Below are 25,850 nucleotides of genomic sequence, written 5' to 3' on the forward strand. Positions count from 1 at the left end.
GTAAAATTAAATGTTTTTTTGAATCACCCGGTATAATTTTTTCCTTAGCCGAGTTTCGAACCGTCAGTAATTTAAATGATATCGCCATCTATCGTTCAATTACCGAACTAATCGGAATTATTTTGAAATTGAGGTTGGTTCGAAACTCGGCTAGGGAAAAAAATATACCGGGTGATTCAAATAAAAATTGTATTTGAAATAAAATGTTCGCAAAATGAAATATTTTTTTGAATCACCCGGTATAATTTTTCCTTAGCCGAGTTTTGAACCATCAGTAATTTAAATAATATCGCCATCTATCGTTCAATTACCGAACTAATCGGAATTATTTTGAAATTGAGGTTGGTTCGAAACTCGGCTAAGGAAAAAATTATACCGGGTGATTCAACTAATGTTTAATGAAACTTTGCAACCTAATACAGGTTATTAAACAGGATGCTTATCATGTTAGGATTAAATCAACATTAGGATTAAATAAGAAAAATTTACAAAATAATAAAGAAAATTTAATAAAAAGTGTTTCCTTTATACAACCTAAAAGAAATTCATTAATTATTAACTGAAATAAAAAGAACATTTATATTTATATAAATCTAAACAAATTCACTTAAACAAAAAAATAGATTTAAGGAATTTTTGGAACAACACCACTCTTCATCGCATCTTTATAAGGCTGTAAAAACGCGCTACAATAAGGAATAACAATATATTGATTTTGAACATCTAAAGTTTCTTTCGCCGGGAAATTTGGGATGTTTTCCAACACCATTAACACCCTATTAATCATATCAGAAGTGGTTAAAGCGTTGCTTTTCAGTATGATATGAAGCCGAGTGTACTCGTCCCCATCCAAAGGTTCCGTCACGTTTATCACGATGTTGGATATCGGGAAAAGCGAGCTACAAATTTGCAGAAATTGGTGATGCACCAATAAAGAGATTTCTTCTTTGAGGAGATTCGAAGGGATCGATATTGAATTGTCTCTACCCTAAATTACAAAAAGATTAGTAAAAATTAAAAAAATTATGAATACATTTTTTACTTTATGATCGGGATAAACCCCCATTTCGATACAGAGGTTAAATAATTTTAATATGGTCTTTGTGGGAACATCCGGGCGGGTGCTTATTAACAATGAGCGTAAAACGCTTGGTTTTAAGTATTGGTACCATCCGTTTAAAATTACGTCGAACATGCTATTTACTTCATCTTTGACCATCGTGTAGTTATGCAAGAATTGGGTTAATAAGATGTTGAGGTACATTTTTAAATCTATAAAATAAAAAAAATTAAAATACTCTTCGCTAGGAATTCTATTTAATTGTGATTTTGATTTTTTCTTTTATTTGGTAAAAATTTCATATTTCTATCTTTTTTTAACACCGCTGATACGACTTTTAACTCAACTCCTTTGAGGTTAACTTGGTGAAAATGGCATTTCAAAAAATCGTATCTCAAAAACGAATTGAGATATGAAATTGGTTTAAAAAGCATTTTGTAGCAAATTTAGTCCAGTTTTAGCACACCAAAAATGTTTTCTTCGATTCTATAAATCGCGGTGATACGATTTTTAATTCAACTCCTTGTAATTGTTGAGATTAGTTTGGTGAAAATGAAATTTAAAAAAATCGTATCTCAAGAACGAATTGAGATATGAAATTGGTTTAAAAAGCATTTTGTAGCAAATTTAATCTAGTTTTAGCACACAAAGAATGTTTTCTTCGATTCTATAAATCGCGGTGATACGATTTTTAATTCAACTCCTTGTAATTGTTGAGATTAGTTTGGTGAAAATGGAATTTCAAAAAATCGTATCTCAAGAACGAATTGAGATATGAAATTGGTTTAAAAAGCATTTTGTAGCAAATTTAATCTAGTTTTAGCACACAAAAAATGTTTTCTTCGATTCTATAAATCCCGGTGATACGATTTTTAATTCAACTCCTTGTAATTGATGAGGTTAATTTGGTGAAAATGGAATTTTAAAAAATCGTATCTCAAGAACGAATTGAGATATGAAATTGGTTTAAAAAGCATTTTGTAGCAAATTTAATCTAGTTTTAGCACACCAAAAATATTTTCTTCGATTCTATAAATCGCGGTGATATAATTTTTAATTCAACTCTATAATTGTTGAGGTTAACTTGGTGAAAATGGAATTTCCAAAAATCGTATCTCAAGAACGAATTGAGATATGAAATTGGTTTAAAAAGCATTTTGTAGCAAATTTAATCTAGTTTTAGCACACCAAAAATGTTTTCTTCGATTCTATAAATCGTGGTGATACGATTTTTAATTCAACTCCTTGTAATTGCTGAGGTTAACTTGGTGAAAATGGAATTTCAAAAAATCGTATCTCAAGAACGAATTGAGATATGAAATTGGTTTAAAAAGCATTTTGTAGCAAATTTAATCTAGTTTTAGCACACCAAAAATGTTTTCTTCGATTCTATAAATCGCGGTGATACGATTTTTAATTCAACTCCTTGTAATTGTTGAGATTAGTTTGGTGAAAATGGAATTTCAAAAAATCGTATCTCAAGAACGAATTGAGATATGAAATTGGTTTAAAAAGCATTTTGTAGCAAATTTAATGTAGTTTTAGCACACCAAAAATGTTTTCTTCGATTCTATAAATCCCGGTGATACGATTTTTAATTCAACTCCTTGTAATTGTTGAGGTTAACTTGGTGAAAATGGAATTTCAAAAAATCGTATCTCAAGAACGAATTGAGATATGAAATTGGTTTAAAAAGCATTTTGTAGCAAATTTAATCTAGTTTTAGCACACCAAAAATGTTTCCTTCGATTCTATAAATCGTGGTGATACGATTTTTAATTCAACTCCTTGTAATTGTTGAGGTTAACTTGGTGAAAATGGAATTTCAAAAAATCGTATCTCAAGAACGAATTGAGATATGAAATTGGTTTAAAAAGCATTTTGTAGCAAATTTAATCTAGTTTTAGCACACCAAAAATGTTTTCTTCGATTCTATAAATCGCGGTGATACGATTTTTAATTCAACTCCTTGTAATTGTTGAGATTAGTTTGGTGAAAATGGAATTTCAAAAAATCGTATCTCAAGAACGAATTGAGATATGAAATTGGTTTAAAAAGCATTTTGTAGCAAATTTAATGTAGTTTTAGCACACCAAAAATGTTTTCTTCGATTCTATAAATCCCGGTGATACGATTTTTAATTCAACTCCTTGTAATTGTTGAGGTTAACTTGGTGAAAATGGAATTTCAAAAAATCGTATCTCAAGAACGAATTGAGATATGAAATTGGTTTAAAAAGCATTTTGTAGCAAATTTAATCTAGTTTTAGCACACCAAAAATGTTTCCTTCGATTCTATAAATCGTGGTGATACGATTTTTAATTCAACTCCTTGTAATTGTTGAGGTTAACTTGGTGAAAATGGAATTTCAAAAAATCGTATCTCAAGAACGAATTGAGATATGAAATTGGTTTAAAAAGCATTTTGTAGCAAATTTAATCTAGTTTTAGCACACCAAAAATGTTTTCTTCGATTCTATAAATCGCGGTGATACGATTTTTAATTCAACTCCTTGTAATTGTTGAGATTAGTTTGGTGAAAATGGAATTTCAAAAAATCGTATCTCAAGAACGAATTGAGATATGAAATTGGTTTAAAAAGCATTTTGTAGCAAATTTAATCTAGTTTTAGCACACCAAAAATGTTTTCTTCGATTCTATAAATCGCGGTGATACGATTTTTAATTCAACTCCTTGTAATTGTTGAGGTTAACTTGGTGAAAATGGAATTTCAAAAAATCGTATCTCAAGAACGAATTGAGATATGAAATTGGTTTAAAAAGCATTTTGTAGCAAATTTAATCTAGTTTTAGCACACCAAAAATGTTTCCTTCGATTCTATAAATCGTGGTGATACGATTTTTAATTCAACTCCTTGTAATTGTTGAGGTTAACTTGGTGAAAATGGAATTTCAAAAAATCGTATCTCAAGAACGAATTGAGATATGAAATTGGTTTAAAAAGCATTTTGTAGCAAATTTAATCTAGTTTTAGCACACCAAAAATGTTTCCTTCGATTCTATAAATCGTGGTGATACGATTTTTAATTCAACTCCTTGTAATTGTTGAGGTTAACTTGGTGAAAATGGAATTTCAAAAAATCGTATCTCAAGAACGAATTGAGATATGAAATTGGTTTAAAAAGCATTTTGTAGCAAATTTAATCTAGTTTTAGCACACCAAAAATGTTTCCTTCGATTCTATAAATCGTGGTGATACGATTTTTAATTCAACTCCTTGTAATTGTTGAGGTTAACTTGGTGAAAATGGAATTTCAAAAAATCGTATCTCAAGAACGAATTGAGATATGAAATTGGTTTAAAAAGCATTTTGTAGCAAATTTAATCTAGTTTTAGCACACCAAAAATGTTTTCTTCGATTCTATAAATCGCGGTGATACGATTTTTAATTCAACTCCTTGTAATTGTTGAGATTAGTTTGGTGAAAATGGAATTTCAAAAAATCGTATCTCAAGAACGAATTGAGATATGAAATTGGTTTAAAAAGCATTTTGTAGCAAATTTAATCTAGTTTTAGCACACCAAAAATGTTTTCTTCGATTCTATAAATCGCGGTGATACGATTTTTAATTCAACTCCTTGTAATTGTTGAGGTTAACTTGGTGAAAATGGAATTTCAAAAAATCGTATCTCAAGAACGAATTGAGATATGAAATTGGTTTAAAAAGCATTTTGTAGCAAATTTAATCTAGTTTTAGCACACCAAAAATGTTTCCTTCGATTCTATAAATCGTGGTGATACGATTTTTAATTCAACTCCTTGTAATTGTTGAGGTTAACTTGGTGAAAATGGAATTTCAAAAAATCGTATCTCAAGAACGAATTGAGATATGAAATTGGTTTAAAAAGCATTTTGTAGCAAATTTAATCTAGTTTTAGCACACCAAAAATGTTTTCTTCGATTCTATAAATCGCGGTGATACGATTTTTAATTCAACTCCTTGTAATTATTGAGGTTAGTTTGGTGAAAATGGAATTTCAAAAAATCGTATCTCAAGAACGAATTGAGATATGAAATTGGTTTAAAAAGCATTTTGTAGCAAATTTAATCTAGTTTTAGCACACCAAAAATGTTTCCTTCGATTCTATAAATCGCGGTGATACGATTTTTAATTCAACTCCTTGTAATTGTTGAGGTTAACTTGATGAAAATGGAATTTCAAAAATCGTATCTCAAGAACGAATTGAGATATGAGATTCGTTTAAAAAGCATTTTGTAGCAAATGTAATCTAGTTTTAGCACACCAAAAATGTTTTCTTCGATTCTATAATTTGCGGTGATATAATTTTTAATTCAACTCTATAATTGTTGAAGTTAACTTGGTGAAAATGGAATTTCAAAAAATCGTATCTCAAGAACGAATTGAGATATGAAATTGGTTTAAAAAGCATTTTGTAGCAAATTTAATCTAGTTTTAGCACACAAAGAATGTTTTCTTCGATTCTATAAATCGCGGTGATACGATTTTTAATTCAACTCCTTGTAATTGTTGAGATTAGTTTGGTGAAAATGGAATTTCAAAAAATCGTATCTCGAGAACGAATTGAGATATGAAATTCGTTTAAAAAGCATTTTGTAGCAAATTTAATCTAGTTTTAGCACACCAAAACTGTTTTCTTCGATTCTATAAATCGCGGTGATACGATTTTGAATTCAACTCCTTGTAATTGTTGAGATTAGTTTGGTGAAAATGGAATTTCAAAAAATCGTATCTCAAGAACGAATTGAGATATGAAATTGGTTTAAAAAGCATTTTGTAGCAAATTTAATCTAGTTTTAGCACACAAAGAATGTTTTCTTCGATTCTATAAATCGCGGTGATACGATTTTTAATTCAACTCCTTGTAATTGTTGAGATTAGTTTGGTGAAAATGGAATTTCAAAAAATCGTATCTCAAGAACGAATTGAGATATGAAATTGGTTTAAAAAGCATTTTGTAGCAAATTTAATCTAGTTTTAGCACACAAAGAATGTTTTCTTCGACTCTATAAATCGCGGTGATACGATTTTTAATTCAACTCCTTGTAATTGTTGAGGTTAACTTGATGAAAATGGAATTTCAAAAATCGTATCTCAAGAACGAATTGAGATATGAGATTCGTTTAAAAAGCATTTTGTAGCAAATGTAATCTAGTTTTAGCACACCAAAAATGTTTTCTTCGATTCTATAATTTGCGGTGATATAATTTTTAATTCAACTCTATAATTGTTGAAGTTAACTTGGTGAAAATGGAATTTCAAAAAATCGTATCTCAAGAACGAATTGAGATATGAAATTGGTTTAAAAAGCATTTTGTAGCAAATTTAATCTAGTTTTAGCACACAAAGAATGTTTTCTTCGATTCTATAAATCGCGGTGATACGATTTTTAATTCAACTCCTTGTAATTGTTGAGATTAGTTTGGTGAAAATGGAATTTCAAAAAATCGTATCTCAAGAACGAATTGAGATATGAAATTGGTTTAAAAAGCATTTTGTAGCAAATTTAATCTAGTTTTAGCACACAAAGAATGTTTTCTTCGATTCTATAAATCGCGGTGATACGATTTTTAATTCAACTCCTTGTAATTGTTGAGATTAGTTTGGTGAAAATGGAATTTCAAAAAATCGTATCTCAAGAACGAATTGAGATATGAAATTGGTTTAAAAAGCATTTTGTAGCAAATTTAATCTAGTTTTAGCACACAAAGAATGTTTTCTTCGACTCTATAAATCGCGGTGATACGATTTTTAATTCAACTCCTTGTAATTGTTGAGGTTAACTTGATGAAAATGGAATTTCAAAAATCGTATCTCAAGAACGAATTGAGATATGAGATTCGTTTAAAAAGCATTTTGTAGCAAATGTAATCTAGTTTTAGCACACCAAAAATGTTTTCTTCGATTCTATAATTTGCGGTGATATAATTTTTAATTCAACTCTATAATTGTTGAAGTTAACTTGGTGAAAATGGAATTTCAAAAAATCGTATCTCAAGAACGAATTGAGATATGAAATTGGTTTAAAAAGCATTTTGTAGCAAATTTAATCTAGTTTTAGCACACAAAGAATGTTTTCTTCGATTCTATAAATCGCGGTGATACGATTTTTAATTCAACTCCTTGTAATTGTTGAGATTAGTTTGGTGAAAATGGAATTTCAAAAAATCGTATCTCAAGAACGAATTGAGATATGAAATTGGTTTAAAAAGCATTTTGTAGCAAATTTAATCTAGTTTTAGCACACAAAGAATGTTTTCTTCGACTCTATAAATCGCGGTGATACGATTTTTAATTCAACTCCTTGTAATTGTTGAGGTTAACTTGATGAAAATGGAATTTCAAAAATCGTATCTCAAGAACGAATTGAGATATGAGATTCGTTTAAAAAGCATTTTGTAGCAAATGTAATCTAGTTTTAGCACACCAAAAATGTTTTCTTCGATTCTATAATTTGCGGTGATATAATTTTTAATTCAACTCTATAATTGTTGAAGTTAACTTGGTGAAAATGGAATTTCAAAAAATCGTATCTCAAGAACGAATTGAGATATGAAATTGGTTTAAAAAGCATTTTGTAGCAAATTTAATCTAGTTTTAGCACACAAAGAATGTTTTCTTCGACTCTATAAATCGCGGTGATACGATTTTTAATTCAACTCCTTGTAATTGTTGAGGTTAACTTGATGAAAATGGAATTTCAAAAATCGTATCTCAAGAACGAATTGAGATATGAGATTCGTTTAAAAAGCATTTTGTAGCAAATGTAATCTAGTTTTAGCACACCAAAAATGTTTTCTTCGATTCTATAATTTGCGGTGATATAATTTTTAATTCAACTCTATAATTGTTGAAGTTAACTTGGTGAAAATGGAATTTCAAAAAATCGTATCTCAAGAACGAATTGAGATATGAAATTGGTTTAAAAAGCATTTTGTAGCAAATTTAATCTAGTTTTAGCACACAAAGAATGTTTTCTTCGATTCTATAAATCGCGGTGATACGATTTTTAATTCAACTCCTTGTAATTGTTGAGATTAGTTTGGTGAAAATGGAATTTCAAAAAATCGTATCTCGAGAACGAATTGAGATATGAAATTCGTTTAAAAAGCATTTTGTAGCAAATTTAATCTAGTTTTAGCACACCAAAAATGTTTTCTTCGATTCTATAAATCCCGGTGATACGATTTTTAATTCAACTCCTTGTAATTGTTGAGGTTAACTTGGTGAAGATGGAATTTCAAAAAATCGTATCTCAAGAACGAATTGAGATATGAAATTGGTTTAAAAAGCATTTTGTAGCAAATTTAATCTAGTTTTAGCACACCAAAAATGTTTCCTTCGATTCTATAAATCGCGGTGATACGATTTTTAATTCAACTCCTTGTAATTGTTGAGATTAGTTTGGTGAAAATGGAATTTCAAAAAATCGTATCTCAAGAACGAATTGAGATATGAAATTGGTTTAAAAAGCATTTTGTAGCAAATTTAATCTAGTTTTAGCACACCAAAAATGTTTTCTTCGATTCTATAAATCCCGGTGATACGATTTTAATTCAACTCCTTGTAATTGTTGAGGTTAACTTGGTGAAGATGGAATTTCAAAAAATCGTATCTCAAGAATGAAGTGAGATATGAAATTGGTTTAAAAAGCATTTTGTAGCAAATTTAATCTAGTTTTAGCACACCAAAAATGTTTCCTTCGATTCTATAAATCCCGGTGATACGATTTTAATTCAACTCCTTGTAATTGTTGAGGTTAACTTGGTGAAGATGGAATTTCAAAAAATCGTATCTCAAGAATGAAGTGAGATATGAAATTGGTTTAAAAAGCATTTTGTAGCAAATTTAATCTAGTTTTAGCACACAAAGAATGTTTTCTTCGATTCTATAAATCGCGGTGATACGATTTTTAATTCAACTCCTTGTAATTGTTGAGATTAGTTTGGTGAAAATGGAATTTCAAAAAATCGTGTCTCAAGAACGAATTGAGATATGAAATTGGTTTAAAAAGCATTTTGTAGCAAATTTAATCTAGTTTTAGCACACCAAAAATGTTTTCTTCGATTCTATAAATTTCGGTGATACGATTTTTAATTCAACTCCTTGTAATTATTGAGGTTAACTTGGTGAAGATGAAATTTCAAAAAATTGTATCTCAAGAACGAATTGAGATATGAAATTGGTTTAAAAAGCATTTTGTAGCAAATTTAATCTAGTTTTAGCACACCAAAAGTGTTTCCTTCGATTCTATAAATCGCGGTGATACGATTTTTAATTCAACTCCTTGTAATTGTTGAGATTAGTTTGGTGAAAATGGAATTTCAAAAAATCGTATCTCAAGAACGAATTGAGATATGAAATTGGTTTAAAAAGCATTTTGTAGCAAATTTAATCTAGTTTTAGCACACCAAAAATGTTTTCTTCGATTCTATAAATCCCGGTGATACGATTTTTAATTCAACTCCTTGTAATTGTTGAGGTTAACTTGGTGAAGATGGAATTTCAAAAAATCGTATCTCAAGAACGAATTGAGATATGAAATTGGTTTAAAAAGCATTTTGTAGCAAATTTAATCTAGTTTTAGCACACCAAAAATGTTTCCTTCGATTCTATAAATCGCGATGATACGATTTTTAATTCAACTCCTTGTAATTGTTGAGATTAGTTTGGTGAAAATGGAATTTCAAAAAATCGTATCTCAAGAACGAATTGAGATATGAAATTGGTTTAAAAAGCATTTTGTAGCAAATTTAATCTAGTTTTAGCACACCAAAAATGTTTTCTTCGATTCTATAAATCCCGGTGATACGATTTTTAATTCAACTCCTTGTAATTGTTGAGGTTAACTTGGTGAAGATGGAATTTCAAAAAATCGTATCTCAAGAACGAATTGAGATATGAAATTGGTTTAAAAAGCATTTTGTAGCAAATTTAATCTAGTTTTAGCACACCAAAAATGTTTCCTTCGATTCTATAAATCGCGATGATACGATTTTTAATTCAACTCCTTGTAATTGTTGAGATTAGTTTGGTGAAAATGGAATTTCAAAAAATCGTATCTCAAGAACGAATTGAGATATGAAATTGGTTTAAAAAGCATTTTGTAGCAAATTTAATCTAGTTTTAGCACACCAAAAATGTTTTCTTCGATTCTATAAATCCCGGTGATACGATTTTAATTCAACTCCTTGTAATTGTTGAGGTTAACTTGGTGAAGATGGAATTTCAAAAAATCGTATCTCAAGAATGAAGTGAGATATGAAATTGGTTTAAAAAGCATTTTGTAGCAAATTTAATCTAGTTTTAGCACACCAAAAATGTTTTCTTCGATTCTATAAATCCCGGTGATACGATTTTAATTCAACTCCTTGTAATTGTTGAGGTTAACTTGGTGAAGATGGAATTTCAAAAAATCGTATCTCAAGAATGAAGTGAGATATGAAATTGGTTTAAAAAGCATTTTGTAGCAAATTTAATCTAGTTTTAGCACACCAAAAATGTTTCCTTCGATTCTATAAATCCCGGTGATACGATTTTAATTCAACTCCTTGTAATTGTTGAGGTTAACTTGGTGAAGATGGAATTTCAAAAAATCGTATCTCAAGAATGAAGTGAGATATGAAATTGGTTTAAAAAGCATTTTGTAGCAAATTTAATCTAGTTTTAGCACACAAAGAATGTTTTCTTCGATTCTATAAATCGCGGTGATACGATTTTTAATTCAACTCCTTGTAATTGTTGAGATTAGTTTGGTGAAAATGGAATTTCAAAAAATCGTGTCTCAAGAACGAATTGAGATATGAAATTGGTTTAAAAAGCATTTTGTAGCAAATTTAATCTAGTTTTAGCACACCAAAAATGTTTTCTTCGATTCTATAAATTTCGGTGATACGATTTTTAATTCAACTCCTTGTAATTATTGAGGTTAACTTGGTGAAGATGAAATTTCAAAAAATTGTATCTCAAGAACGAATTGAGATATGAAATTGGTTTAAAAAGCATTTTGTAGCAAATTTAATCTAGTTTTAGCACACCAAAAGTGTTTCCTTCGATTCTATAAATCGCGGTGATACGATTTTTAATTCAACTCCTTGTAATTGTTGAGATTAGTTTGGTGAAAATGGAATTTCAAAAAATCGTATCTCAAGAACGAATTGAGATATGAAATTGGTTTAAAAAGCATTTTGTAGCAAATTTAATCTAGTTTTAGCACACCAAAAATGTTTTCTTCGATTCTATAAATCCCGGTGATACGATTTTTAATTCAACTCCTTGTAATTGTTGAGGTTAACTTGGTGAAGATGGAATTTCAAAAAATCGTATCTCAAGAACGAATTGAGATATGAAATTGGTTTAAAAAGCATTTTGTAGCAAATTTAATCTAGTTTTAGCACACCAAAAATGTTTCCTTCGATTCTATAAATCGCGATGATACGATTTTTAATTCAACTCCTTGTAATTGTTGAGATTAGTTTGGTGAAAATGGAATTTCAAAAAATCGTATCTCAAGAACGAATTGAGATATGAAATTGGTTTAAAAAGCATTTTGTAGCAAATTTAATCTAGTTTTAGCACACCAAAAATGTTTCCTTCGATTTTATAAATCGCGGTGATACGATTTTTAATTCAACTCCTTGTAATTGTTGAGGTTAACTTGGTGAAAATGGAATTTCAAAAAATCGTATCTCAAGAACGAATTGAGATATGAAATTGGTTTAAAAAGCATTTTGTAGCAAATTTAATCTAGTTTTAGCACACCAAAAATGTTTTCTTCGATTCTATAAATTGCGGTGATACGATTTTTAATTCAACTCCTTGTAATTGTTGAGATTAGTTTGGTGAAAATGGAATTTCAAAAAATCGTATCTCAAGAACGAATTGAGATATGAAATTGGTTTAAAAAGCATTTTGTAGCACATTTAATCTAGTTTTAGCACACAAAAAATGTTTTCTTCGATTCTATAAATCGCGGTGATACGATTTTTAATTCAACTCCTTGTAATTGTTGAGATTAGTTTGGTGAAAATGGAATTTCAAAAAATCGTATCTCAAGAACGAATTGAGATATGAAATTGGTTTAAAAAGCATTTTGTAGCAAATTTAATCTAGTTTTAGCACACAAAAAATGTTTCCTTCGATTCTATAAATCGCGGTGATACGATTTTTAATTCAACTCTTTGTAATTGTTGAGGTTAAATTGATGAAAATGTATCTCACAACGAATGCAAAGTTAATTTAATTTTATGTTTCCTTCCTCAGATAAGAACTTACTTAGAGCTATTTAGAACTTACCTGGCCATAATTCGACGTTAGCGTTTAACATTAAATAAACGATCATATCTTTCGCCTCAACAGGATCTTTAACAATTATATGTTCCAAACATTTGTTAAGTACGCTTATTTTATACTCATTAATAACTTCGGTTTCGGGTAAAAATACTTCAAGTAATTGGGATTCTAAAAAATTATTGCTTTAACAAATAATAATAAAATTTAAAAAAATATTTACCATGATTTTTTAAAAGTTCGTACGCATCATTATACTTGTCACACCTACAAAGAATTTTAAACAATAACACGTATTTCATCTCGTTTGAATGATATTTTCGATCATTACTAAAATACTAAAAATAAGAATTAATTAAAATAAATTTGTTTTAAAATAACATTCTTACGTTGTATTTTACGAAAGAATTATAATCGTTAGCAAAAAAAGTAAGTATATCGCTTATAGTTTTGTATTGTTTCTCTTTATCCAACCTCGGGATCAAATTGAACCCCAACGTTTTCAAAACATTCATTGTTTGATAATCCGTTTTGCAATGATTCCCAAAAACATTAAACATCTGACTCAACAAATTACACAAAGTGTTTAAATCCATCTCTTTCGCAACGGCCATAAAGTGCAAAACAACATTTTTTATTTTAACCTCAGTGTCTGAGTATCTATTCATCACGCTAAACATACTCCCCAAATTATGACTCCGCACGCTTATCACCAAATCTTTTATATCTTGATCGGTTAAATCACCATCATCAATCACAACTTCCGGTAAAATCATCAGGGTGTCTGATGATGAAGGAGAAGTTTCGATTTTGGATCGTTTTCGTGGGATGTAAGGTCGATATTGGTTCTCTATATCGCAATAATATCTTGGGTTTGAGTGAGTTTCTTTTAAATGCTGATTGGATTTTAATTGGTTACAATTTCCTGAATCATTCTCATCTTGAGAAGAAAGAATTAAATTATTATTCCCCAAATTTGATTCTTCTAAATCAGTATCGCTTAAATCGATTTCATCTTTAATTTCATTAATTTCCTCGTTTAATTGATCATCTTGGCAACTTAATTTTTGGTTTTTAAGTTCGAATTCGTTTATGTTATAATTAGTAATGATGTATTCAGCTCCTTCTTTGTGGTGATCTTGTAACAGCAAAATGTAATTAATTAAAATTGATCTGTCGATTTGGTTCAAATTAAAATTGTTTTTAACGATGACATCTTTGTATATGTTTTCGGCTAAAATTTGATCGTAATCGTTTAAGCATTTTGTAAAAATATCTTGGGTTACGCCAAAATCTAATCCGGTGCGGCGAAAATTAATTAAATTTGCAATAACGTTCCAAGATGTTTTAACGCAATCTTCGTCCTCAACGGCAAACGCCAATAAGATGTCTAATAAGCCTTCGTTACTTCGGCCGCATGTAAATAAAATTTCGTTGATCGCTTCAACGAAGGTAAATCCGATGTTTTTTAATGTGGTGATTATTTTTTTGACAAAAGGCATTTTTTCGTCTTTAACCCGCTTCATTACGTGTAATACTAGACTTAGGATTAAATCTTTTCGTTCCTTTTCCATTAAATAGTTTAGAAGAGAATCGAAAAATGTTTTGAATAAATACGTAAATTTAACGCAACCGTTGAAGATTATTTCGAAATTTTCTGGTGAAATCGCATTAAAATCAACCTCTAACATTGTATGTTTAAAAGGGCATTTAAATTTGACACATTTTCCCGTCTCTAAATATGGGTAACACCACCTTTTTGGGAAATTACCGTAATCCATCGATTGATTTTTATTGACTGTTGATGATTTTGAAATCCATTCGGTAATTTTTGGATTTATAATCACATCGGGTTCGGCGCTTGATGTAATTAGGGGAGACTTATTTTCAATTTTAGCGGTGTTATCCTGTAAACTTTTAGAAAAATCGATTGTGTTTTTAGAAAAATCTTCGTTGATATCCACATCTTTAGTAAAATCTTCAGCTAAAGTTGATGATTTTTTTGTAACGGTCACGTCAAATGTTGATCCGATTGATCTGGATATGATAAAAAAGGAGATTAAAAAAATATGAAAAAGAATTTGATTTTAAGATTTATAATGCCTCTGGAGAGATTATTAAGTAAACAAATTAGTTATGTTATTAGCAGAGCACGGAACTTTTGTAACAAAACGATACGATTTCTCCCCTCCACTCGTTCTCAGAAAATCTTGATTAAAAGAACAGCATACTGTTTAGTGGGAAATTAAAATTTCAAGTTAGATAAAAATTGTGTTAACAAAAATTGTTCCTGAAACAATTCTAAACAAACTTTGTCAACATTTTTTTTTTATTTAATCAATAATTAAGGAGATAACCTCAAAATAATAATATTTAGTCTTCAGAAAGCAGTATTTAGTCTCCACAAAGCAATTTTAGTCTTTAGAAAGCAGTATTTAGTATTGCAGACGCTGTATTTAGACCTGTCGGCAGTATCTAGTCTTCAGAAAGCAGTATTTAGTCTTCTAGAAGCAGTATCTAATCTTCTGCCAAAATTATGTATGTTTTTTCCAAAATATTTTATCTTTCTTTTGCTGTATTTAGACCTGTTAACAGCATCTAGTCTTCAGAAAGCAGTATCTAGTCTTCTGCTAACGTTATGTATGTTTTCTCCAACAATATCTTATCTTTTTTTTGCAGTACTTAAACCTGTCAGCAGTATATAGTCTTCAGCAAGCAATATTTAGTCTCCACAAAGCAATTTTAGTCTTTAGAAAGCAATTTTAGTCTTTAGAAAGCAGTATTTAGTGTTCCAGACGCTGTATTTAAACCTGTCGGCAGTATCTAGTCTTCAGAAAGCAGTATTTAGTCTTCTAGAAGCAGTATCTAGTCTTCTGCCAAAATTATGTATGTTTTCTCAAAAAATATTTTATCTTTCTTTTGCAGTATTTAGACCTGTTAGCAGTATCTAGTCTTCAGAAAGCAGTATCTAGTCTTCAAAAAGCAATTTTAGTCTTTAGAAGGCAGTATTTAGTGTTCCAGACGCTGTATTTAGACCTGTCGGAAGTATCTAGTTTTCAGAAAGCAGTATTTAGTCTTCTACAAGCAATATCTAGTCTTCTGCTAACGTTATGTATGTTTTTTCCAACAATATCTTATCTTTCTTTTGCAGTACTTAAACCTGTCAGGAATATATAGTCTTCAGAAAGCAGTATTTAGTCTCCACAAAGCAATTTTAGTCTTTAGAAAGCAATTTTAGTCTTTAGAAAGCAATTTTAGTCTTTAGAAAGCAATTTTAGTCTTTAGAAAGCAATTTTACTCTTTAGAAAGCAGTATTTAGTGTTCCAGACGCTGTATTTAGACCTGTCGGCAGTATCTAGTCTTCACAAAGCAGTATTTAGTCTTCACAAAGCAGTATCTAGTCTTCAGAAAGCAGTATCTAGTCTTCAGAAAGCAATTTTAGTCTTTAGAAGGCAGTATTTAGTGTTCCAGACGCTGTATTTAGACCTGTCGGATGTATCAAGTCTTCAGAAAGCAGTATTTAGTCTTCTACAAGCAATATCTAGTCTTCTGCTAACGTTATGTATGTTTTTTCCAACAATATCTTATCTTTCTTTTGCAGTACTTAAACCTGTCAGCAATATATAGTCTTCAGAAAGCAGTATTTAGTCTCCACAAAGCAATTTTAGTCTTTAGAAAGCAATTTTAGTCTTTAGAAAGCAATTTTAGTCTTTAGAAAGCAATTTTACTCTTTAGAAAGCACTATTTAGTGTTCCAGACGCTGTATTTAGACCTGTCGGCAGTATCTAGTCTTCACAAAGCAGTATTTAGTCTTCACAAAGCAGTATTTAGTCTTCTAGAAGCAGTATCTAGTCTTCTGCCAAACTTATGTATGTTTTCTCCAAAATATTTTATCTTTCTTTTGCAGTATTTAGACCTGTTAGCAGTATCTAGTCTTCAGAAAGCAGTATTTAGTCTCCACAAAACAATTTTAGTCTTTAGAAGGCAGTACTTAGTGTTCCAGACGCTGTATTTAGACCTGTCGAAAGTATCTAGTCTTCAGAAAGCTGTATTTAGTCTTCTACAAGCAGTATCTAGTCTTCTGCCAACGTTATGTATGTTTTCTCCAACAATATCTTTTCTTTCTTTTGCAGTACTTAGACCTGTCAGCAGTATATAGTCTTTAGAAAGCAGTATTTAGTCTCCACAAAGCAATTTTAGTCTTTAGAAAGCAATTTTAGTCTTTAGAAAGCAGTATTTAGGGTTCCAGACGCTGTATTTAGACCTGTCGGCAGTACCTAGTCTTCAGAAAGCAGTATTTAGTCTTCTAGAAGCAGTATCTAGTCTTCTGCCAAAGTTATGTATGTTCTCTCCAAAATATTTTATCTTTCTTTTGCAGTATTTAGACCTGTTAGCAGTATCTAGTCTTCAGGAAGCAGTATTTAGTCTCCACAAAACAATTTTAGGCTTTAGAAGGCAGTATTTAGTGTTCCAGACGCTGTATTTAGACCTATCGGAAGTATCTAGTCTTCACAAAGCAGTATTTAGTCTTCACAAAGCAGTATTTAGTCTTCTAGAAGCAGTATCTAGTCTTCTGCCAAACTTATGTATGTTTTCTCCAAAATATTTTATCTTTCTTTTGCAGTATTTAGACCTGTTAGCAGTATATAGTCTTCAGAAAGCAGTATTTAGTCTCCACAAAGCAATTTTAGTCTTTAGAAAGCAATTTTAGTCTTTAGCAGTATTTAGTCTCCACAAAGCAATTTTAGTCTTTAGAAAGCAATTTTAGTCTTTAGAAAGCAGTATTTAGTGTTCCAGACGCTGTATTTAAACCTGTCGGCAGTATCTAGTCTTCAGAAAGCAGTATTTAGTCTTCTAGAAGCAGTATCTAGTCTTCTGCCAAAGTTATATATGTTTTCTCCAAAATATTTTATCTTTCTTTTGCAGTATTTATACCTGTTAGCAGTATCTAGTCTTCAGAAAGCAGTATTTAGTCTCCACAAAACAATTTTAGTCTTTAGAAGGCAGTATTTAGTGTTCCAGACGCTGTATTTAGACCTATCGGAAGTATCAAGTCTTCAGAAAGCAGTATTTAGTCTTCTACAAGCAATATCTAGTCTTCTGCCAACGATATGTATGTTTTCTCCAACAATATCTTATCTTTCTTTTGCAGTACTTAGACCTGTCAGCAGTATATAGTCTTCAGAAAGCAATATTTAGTCTCCACAAAGCAATTTTAGTCTTTAGAAAGCAATTTTAGTCTTTAAAAAGCAATTTTAGTCTTTAGAAAGCAGTATTTAGTGTTGCAGACGCTGTATTTAGACCTGTCGGCAGTATCTAGTCTTCAGAAAGCAGTATTTAGTCTTCTAGAAGCAGTATCTAGTCTTCTGCCAAAGTTATGTATGTTTTCTCCAAAATATTTTATCTTTCTTTTGCAGTATTTAGACCTGTTAGCAGTATCTAGTCTTCAGAAAGCAGTATTTAGTCTCCACAAAGCAATTTTAGTCTTTAGAAGGCAGTATTTAGTGTTCCAGACGCTGTATTTAGACCTGTCGGAAGTATCTAGTCTTCAGAAAGCAGTATTTAGTCTTCTTCAAGCAATATCTAGTCTTCTGCCAACGATATGTATGTTTTCTCCAACAATATCTTATCTTTCTTTTGCAGTACTTAGACCTGTCAGCAGTATATAGTCTTCAGAAAGCAATATTTAGTCTCCACAAAGCAATTTTAGTCTTTAGAAAGCAATTTTAGTCTTTAAAAAGCAATTTTAGTCTTTAGAAAGCAGTATTTAGTGTTCCAGACGCTGTATTTAGCCCTGTCGGCAGTATCTAGTCTTCAGAAAGCAGTATTTAGTCTTCTAGAAGCAGTATCTAGTCTTCTGCCAAAGTTATGTATGCTTTCTCCAAAATATTTTATCTTTCTTTTGCAGTATTTAGACCTGTTAGCAGTATCTAGTCTTCAAAAAGCAGTATTTAGTCTCTACAAAGCAATTTTAGTCTTTAGAAAGCAGTATTTAGTGTTCCAGACGCTGTATTTAGACCTGTCGGTAGTATCTAGTCTTCAGAGAGCAGTATTTAGTCTTCTACAAGCAGTATCTAGTCTTCTGCCAACGTTATGTATGTTTTCTCCAACAATATCTTATCTTTCTTTTGCAGTACTTAGACCTGTCAGCAGTATATAGTCTTCAGAAAGCAGTATTTAGTCTCCACAAAGCAATTTTAGTCTTTAGAAGGGAGTATTTAGTGTTCCAGACGCTGTATTTAGACCTGTCGGAAGTATCTAGTCTTCAGAAAGCAGTATCTAGTCTTCTGCCAACGTTATGTATGTTTTCTCCAACAATATCTTATCTCTCTTTTGCAGTACTTAGACCTGTCAGCAGTATATAGTCTTCAGAAAGCAGTATTTAGTCTCCACAAAGCAATTTTAGTCTTTAGAAAGCAATTTTAGTCTTTAGAAAGCAGTATTTAGTGTTCCAGGTGCTGTATTTAGACCTGTCGGCAGTATCTAGTCTTCAGAAAGCAGTATTTAATCTTCCAGAGCAGTATCTAGTCTTCAGAAAGCAGTATTTAGTTTTTTAAAAGCAGTATCTAGTCTTCTGCCAACGTTATGTATGTTTTGTTCTTGATACTGACAGCTACTTCTTTCTGCGTGCCTATCATCATCTTTTTGGGAGCCTCTTATTATCTATACGGATCTTGTAGCACCCGGTAACTCATTTCTGCAGCTATTACTTTGCTTTTGTGCTTATCCTGCATTGGCAAAGTTTCCGTATTGGTGATTTCCTGTCCTGTACAATAACAAGACAAGTCCATTGGTTTCTTGTTCATATTCTTCGCATTCTTTTATTGAACACATAAGTATTGCCATGAAAAATCATGTTTGGTTTATAATCAATTTTTTGTTTTCTCTGAACAGTAATTTCAGACTTCATGTGGACTTTGGACGATGTAATTCCTGTTTTTTGCTGAAGTCTCGTTTATAACTATTGCAATTTCAAACTTTTTCTTGCAAATTAATCTTCTGACCCGAGTATTCCCGACTATTCCCTTAAGTTTGGTTTTGCACCAGTATAATTCTTAAATTTTTGCTGAAGTATGGATTATGATTATTCCTTATTGTGTATTTTAAGTTTGTTTTAATTTTTGTTGCGCTTATTATCAATTCAATTTTTGTCTTATTATTTTGCTGAGGGTCATTGAAAAACAGTGCAACAAAGGAGCTCTTTCTTGTATAGTAAAAAGTAAAAAAATAAATGACTACAGTTTAAAATGAATGTATTAAAGTACCGTCGGAGCATAAAGGGTTAAATTATAAATGACAGCTTCGATTTCTGGCCTTCGAATATGTATCCAGCCTTACTTGTAGTATAGCTGTTTATGACAGACCATTTATAAGCGAGTTAATTAGAACATATACCCTTAAAAATTATGTAGCTTTGTATCAATATGGCAACAATATACAGCCTCGCCCACAAGCGACCTTTATTAGGAATTAATATAACCTTGAAATTCAATTAAATAATATAATCACTCCAGAAATATTATTAAATCTTACACAAAAATAATTTTCATATACTTACTCTGCATATAACGACAAAACATCATCATCATCATCATTAAGATTAGTATTAGTAGGTGGAAATTGATCAATGTGTCTTTGTTGAAGAACATCTCTCAAATCATTAACATATTTTAACCTTGTAGGCGGTCTTTTTGGAGCCAAGGGAACTTTAAAACCAGATATAACTTTCGGAGGTACCACACTTTTAGTAATCATTTTAGACTCTACAAAAACCGGTTGTTCCAAAGTTTCCTTCGAAACACATTCTTCAACAGACTTATCTACTTTAAAACTACTCATACTTTGCGTTTCATTTGATGAAAACGAAATTGGACTTAAAGATGGAGTAGAAATATTTGAAACGCTAAATAGTGGTGGAGAAGGACTTATATTTTTTGATGGGGACTTTAATATTGGGCTTTTTTCTCTTGGAGATTTTTCTGTTTGAGTTTGAGCAATCGGGATGGTGATTATTAAAGGAGGAATTTGTTTGGGGATTATTGTAACTTTAGATTGAGATTCTGAGGGTAAAAAAATTTTTGATGTCGATGGGTGACTTTCTATGTGATTCTCTAAATTAGAAATACACCGTTTGATTTGAACCAAACGTTCCGAATCGATTAATTCAGGATTTTGGGGACCTAAAGCTGCATCAGAAAAGATTTCATTTTTAGATGTTATCCTGACGTTTTCAAAAATTTCATTATTTTTCTTACGCATCCACGATTTTCTTTTAACAACGACTTTATCTATTTTAGTATTATCCTTAATTATTCTCGTAGTTTCCTCACCACTAGATTTAAATGTTACTTGGATTTTTGGCAAATTTGCCGGCAAAACAAAGGTTTTTCTTTCTTTCATTTCGGTTTTCTCACTATCCATGTTTATTGTTGCTAATTTAAAAAATAAAAAAAACAAAAACTTTAATAATAAGGTTAAAATATTTTTTTGATAATAACTTCCGTCAAAATTGCATAACAAGTGGCTTATTATCAAGGACAAGTACAATGAGGAATCTTACCTGTTACATTCTTCTTTGTTTTCATCTCATTTGCTTTATCAGCTTGATTTTCTAAAATTATGATTATAAAGAACTCGTTATGCGAACTTAAAAGCACACAAACTTACCATGACGATTAATATCTATTGAATCCACTTTATACGATTGGGCTAATATTAATTCCTCAACGCTCCGAGATTTCTCAATAACCACTTTGCAATTTAAGCTCCTTAAAAGTTCCTTTTTATCATACTTTTGCCCCTTAAAACGAATTGAGTTAGCATTTCTTTTCTTTTGTTTACATTCAATATGGAACTACAAAAGAAGAGGGGTAAAAACACAAAGTTAATAATTTAATTAATACTAACGTTCATTTAAATTCTTTTTAATAAAATTAGTGTAAAAAGTTTATAAAAATCCGCAAGTTTATTTGTTTACAGGTTATACTTAATACGTCAAATTTAAAGGAATCTAACTTACCCACGAACGTGTTAGGTTATTAATTTTCCTATAAAATTAAATTCTAAATCTATTTTAGAATAAAGTTAATTAATCGATTTTCATGTAAACCAAATAAAAGCGTATTAAATCTCACTTATTTTTACATTAAATCAATTTTTTTTATAACGAACGCGTTTCTTCACACTTTTAGGTTAGATTAAACAGCAACAATTCATTGACAGATAACCTAACCTCAATATGGTTTAAATATATTTAATTTTTTAATTAATTTATTTTTTAGGCTGTAACATTACACACCGATTTAGGAACGATAAAGTTAGAATTGTTTTGCGAAGCTTGCTCGAAAGCATGCGAAAATTTCCTAGCTTTGTGTGCGAGTGATTATTACAACGGATCCGTATTTCCACTTTATACAATTGGGCTAAAATTAATTTCTCAACGCACCGAGATTTCTCAATAACCACTTTGCAATTTAAGCTCCTTAAAAGTTCCTTTTTATCATACTTTTGCCCCTTAAAACGAATTGAGTTAGCATTTCTTTTCTTTACATTCACTACGGAACTACAAAAGAAAAGGGGTAAAAACATAAAATTAATAATTTAATTAATACTAACGTTCATTTAAATTCTTTTTAATAAAATTTGTGTAAAAAGTTTATAAAAGTCCTCAAGTTTATTTGTTTACAGGTTATGCTTAATACGTCAAATTTAAAGGAATCTAACTTACCCACGAACGTGTTAGGTTATTAATTTTCCTATAAAATTAAATTCTAAATCTATTTTAGAATAAAGTTAATTAATCGATTTTCATATAAACCAAATAAATGCGTATTAAATCTCACTTATTTTTACATTAAATCAATTTTTTTTATAACGAACGCGTTTCTTCACACTTTTAGGTTAGATTAAACAGCAACAATTCATTGATAGATAACCTAACCTCAATATGGTTTAAATATATTTAATTTTTTAATTAATTTATTTTTTAGGCTGTAACATTACACACCGATTTAGGAACGATAAAGTTAGAATTGTTTTGCGAAATTTGCTAGAAAGCATGCGAAAATTTCCTAACTTTGTGTGCGAGTGATTAATACAACGGATCCGTATTTCCACTTTATACAATTGAGCTAAAATTAATTTCTCAACGCACCGAGATTTCTCAATAACCACTTTGCAATTTAAGCTCCTTAAAAGTTCCTTTTTATAATACTTTTGCCCCTTAAAACGAATTGAGTTAGCATTTCTTTTCTTTTGTTTACATTCACTAAGGAGCTACAAAAGAAAATGGGTAAAAACATAAAATTAATAATTTAATACAATTACTAACGTTCATTTAAATTCTTTTTAATAAAATTTGTTTAAAAAGTTTATAAAAGTCCTCAAGTTTATTTGTTTACAGGTTATGCTTAGTACGTCAAATTTAAAGGAATCTAACTTACCCACGAACGTGTTAGGTTATTAATTTTCCTATAAAATTAAAATAAATTCTAAATCTGTTTTAGAATAAAGTTAATTAATCGATTTTCATATAAACCAAATGAAACCGTATTAAATCTCACTTATTTTTACATTAAATCAATTTTTTTTATAACGAACGCGTTTCTTCACACTTTTAGGTTAGATTAAACAGCAACAATTCATTGACAGATAACCTAACCTCAATATGGTTTAAATATATTTAATTTTTTAATTAATTTATTTTTTAGGCTGTAACATTACACACCGATTTAGGAACGATAAAGTTAGAATTGTTTTGCGAAGCTTGCTCGAAAGCATGCGAAAATTTCCTAGCTTTGTGTGCGAGTGATTATTACAACGGATCCGTATTTCCACTTTATACAATTGGGCTAAAATTAATTTCTCAACGCACCGAGATTTCTCAATAACCACTTTGCAATTTAAGCTCCTTAAAAGTTCCTTTTTATCATACTTTTGCCCCTTAAAACGAATTGAGTTAGCATTTCTTTTCTTTACATTCACTACGGAACTACAAAAGAAAAGGGGTAAAAACATAAAATTAATAATTTAATTAATACTAACGTTCATTTAAATTCTTTTTAATAAAATTTGTGTAAAAAGTTTATAAAAGTCCTCAAGTTTATTTGTTTACAGGTTATGCTTAATACGTCAAATTTAAAGGAATCTAACTTACCCACGAACGTGTTAGGTTATTAATTTTCCTATAAAATTAAATTCTAAATCTATTTTAGAATAAAGTTAATTAATCGATTTTCATATAAACCAAATAAATGCGTATTAAATCTCACTTATTTTTACATTAAATCAATTTTTTTTATAACGAACGCGTTTCTTCACACTTTTAGGTTAGATTAAACAGCAACAATTCATTGATAGATAACCTAACCTCAATATGGTTTAAATATATTTAATTTTTTAATTAATTTATTTTTTAGGCTGTAACATTACACACCGATTTAGGAACGATAAAGTTAGAATTGTTTTGCGAAATTTGCTAGAAAGCATGCGAAAATTTCCTAACTTTGTGTGCGAGTGATTAATACAACGGATCCGTATTTCCACTTTATACAATTGAGCTAAAATTAATTTCTCAACGCACCGAGATTTCTCAATAACCACTTTGCAATTTAAGCTCCTTAAAAGTTCCTTTTTATCATACTTTTGCCCCTTAAAACGAATTGAGTTAGCATTTCTTTTCTTTTGTTTACATTCACTAAGGAGCTACAAAAGAAAATGGGTAAAAACATAAAATTAATAATTTAATTAATACTAACGTTCATTTAAATTCTTTTTAATAAAGTTTGTTTAAAAAGTTTATAAAAATCCTCAAGTTTATTTGTTTACAGGTTATGCTTAATACGTCAAATTTAAAGGAATCTAACTTACCCACGAAAGTGTTAGGTTATTAATTTTCCTATAAAATTAAATTCTAAATCCGTTTTAGAATAAAGTTAATTAATCGATTTTCATATAAACCAAATAAAAGCGTATTAAATCTCACTTATTTTTACATTAAATCAATTTTTTTGTAACGAACACATTTCTTCACACTTTTAGGTTAGATTCATACCCCTGGCACTTAATAGGAGCTAGGTTAACCATTGTGAACATAGTCACGAATGTTATTGTTAGTATAGAACCGACGCATTGATGGCGCTAGTGTTCATTATATCGTTACCAACTTCAGGGGCGACTTAGGAAAGCTTTGTTTTGTTGACAATGACAGTTTGTTGGTGTAAGTTGATGTTTAAAAATTTTGTAAGTTTTCGGTGTTTTTTAAGTAATTTGTTACTATGTATTTTATTAAGGATGTTATTTTCCGAAGTTTTACTTATGGTAAGTACATTTAATTTAAGAGTTTTCTTTTTTTATAAATGTAACTTAAAAATGACAAATGTGTAGGTACATCTTTTTTAATAGAAAATTAGTGGAAGGAATTACGCTACGGATGAATGCAGAGAACGGTGTGGAACTTTTTACCGATTTCCAAACCCAAAACTATCCGCAAATATTTTAACTATGTGGATGGGAAGAATTATGGCAATATGAAGATATGAGAATTTACAGAAATGTTCATGGTGGAAAGCATTTCTCTAAGGAACATGTTGGATGGAATAGTAATAAGGAATAATAGTATGTTCTAGTTTTGCCGATGGTATGACAAGAGATTATGAGTTTATATATATATTTTATATATTATAAACATTATACATAGGTCTGTACCTACAGGCTTATACATGCATGTTATATATTATATATAATTAAATAAATGTTATAATATAATAATATACCATAATTATAATACTTATTATACTTATAACTTTTTATTTATTTAATTTCTCTGTTAGATAAAATACCATTGTAACATATTGTAAGCAATTTTGTTGGATCTTTATATATACAGCAATTAACCTTTGTGTACCATCAAATCAATGTTAAAATTTTAATATGACTGTTGTAACAATTGTACTTATACATTAAATTTTTATTTTATGAACGTTTTAGGATGAACCGATAGTCAGAATGTGATAAAGGTTTCAAATTGGAAACGAATTAGGAAAAATAACAAAAAAATAAAATAAGAGTATTGAATACTGTTAATACTAATAATAAACGTCTTTATTCAACATAAATTATAATGCAAAATAGAACATAAAGTGTCTATTCCAAATTACAGTGCACATATCTGAATTAATGTGAATTTTTCTGATATTGTTAACATTTCCAACTATTGTAATTGTAAATTTCAATTATTTTATTTATTATTATTTCTGTTTAAAACTTTATAACTAGAAAACTTTTTCTTTATTATCTAAGATTGATTTATTGTCTAAGTTTTAAGTTTTTTACTGTTTAAAACTGTACTTTTGTTTAACAACATTCAATATTTAAATAAAATTTTTAAGTATACAACATACACTTCTTAATTGTCCCAAAATCAAAAAATTATCTGAAAAGTTTTTTTAGAATAAAAAATATGTCACATTTGAGATTGGCGGTATTTGATATTAGTATGGAA

General features: G+C 29.7%; 1 protein-coding gene and 1 long non-coding RNA gene across 4 annotated transcripts; one reads left to right on the forward strand and one right to left on the reverse strand.

Annotated features, from left to right (window-relative positions):
- Positions 1-484: 484 nt before the first annotated feature.
- Positions 485-22,186, reverse strand: LOC111418164 (reticulocyte-binding protein homolog 1-like). 3 transcript variants are annotated; one of them, XM_071199261.1, is made up of 9 exons: positions 21,965-22,186; positions 21,017-21,203; positions 20,910-20,960; positions 19,908-20,781; positions 12,739-14,386; positions 12,573-12,687; positions 12,356-12,520; positions 1,043-1,272; positions 485-988 (listed from the first exon to the last, which is right to left on the reverse strand). In XM_071199261.1, exons 1-9 carry the CDS (start codon positions 21,968-21,970, stop codon positions 626-628), a joined length of 3,639 nt encoding a protein of 1,212 aa, XP_071055362.1. In that variant the 5' UTR covers positions 21,971-22,186; the 3' UTR covers positions 485-625. The 3 variants fall into 3 exon arrangements, with proteins under 3 accessions (XP_071055362.1, XP_071055363.1, XP_071055361.1); XM_071199262.1 differs by lacking the exon at positions 21,965-22,186 and adding an exon at positions 21,369-21,478; XM_071199260.1 differs by lacking the exon at positions 21,965-22,186 and adding an exon at positions 21,257-21,361.
- A 2,208-nt stretch (positions 22,187-24,394) lies between these two features.
- LOC139431467 (uncharacterized) lies at positions 24,395-25,744 on the forward strand. The gene is made up of 2 exons (XR_011641594.1): positions 24,395-24,667; positions 24,734-25,744. It is a non-coding gene; the product is annotated as an uncharacterized lncRNA (long non-coding RNA).
- The last annotated feature ends 106 nt before the right edge of the window (positions 25,745-25,850 follow it).

The sequence above is a fragment of the Onthophagus taurus genome, chromosome 10 (assembly GCF_036711975.1).
Source record: "Onthophagus taurus isolate NC chromosome 10, IU_Otau_3.0, whole genome shotgun sequence".
Taxonomy (NCBI): domain Eukaryota; kingdom Metazoa; phylum Arthropoda; class Insecta; order Coleoptera; family Scarabaeidae; genus Onthophagus; species Onthophagus taurus.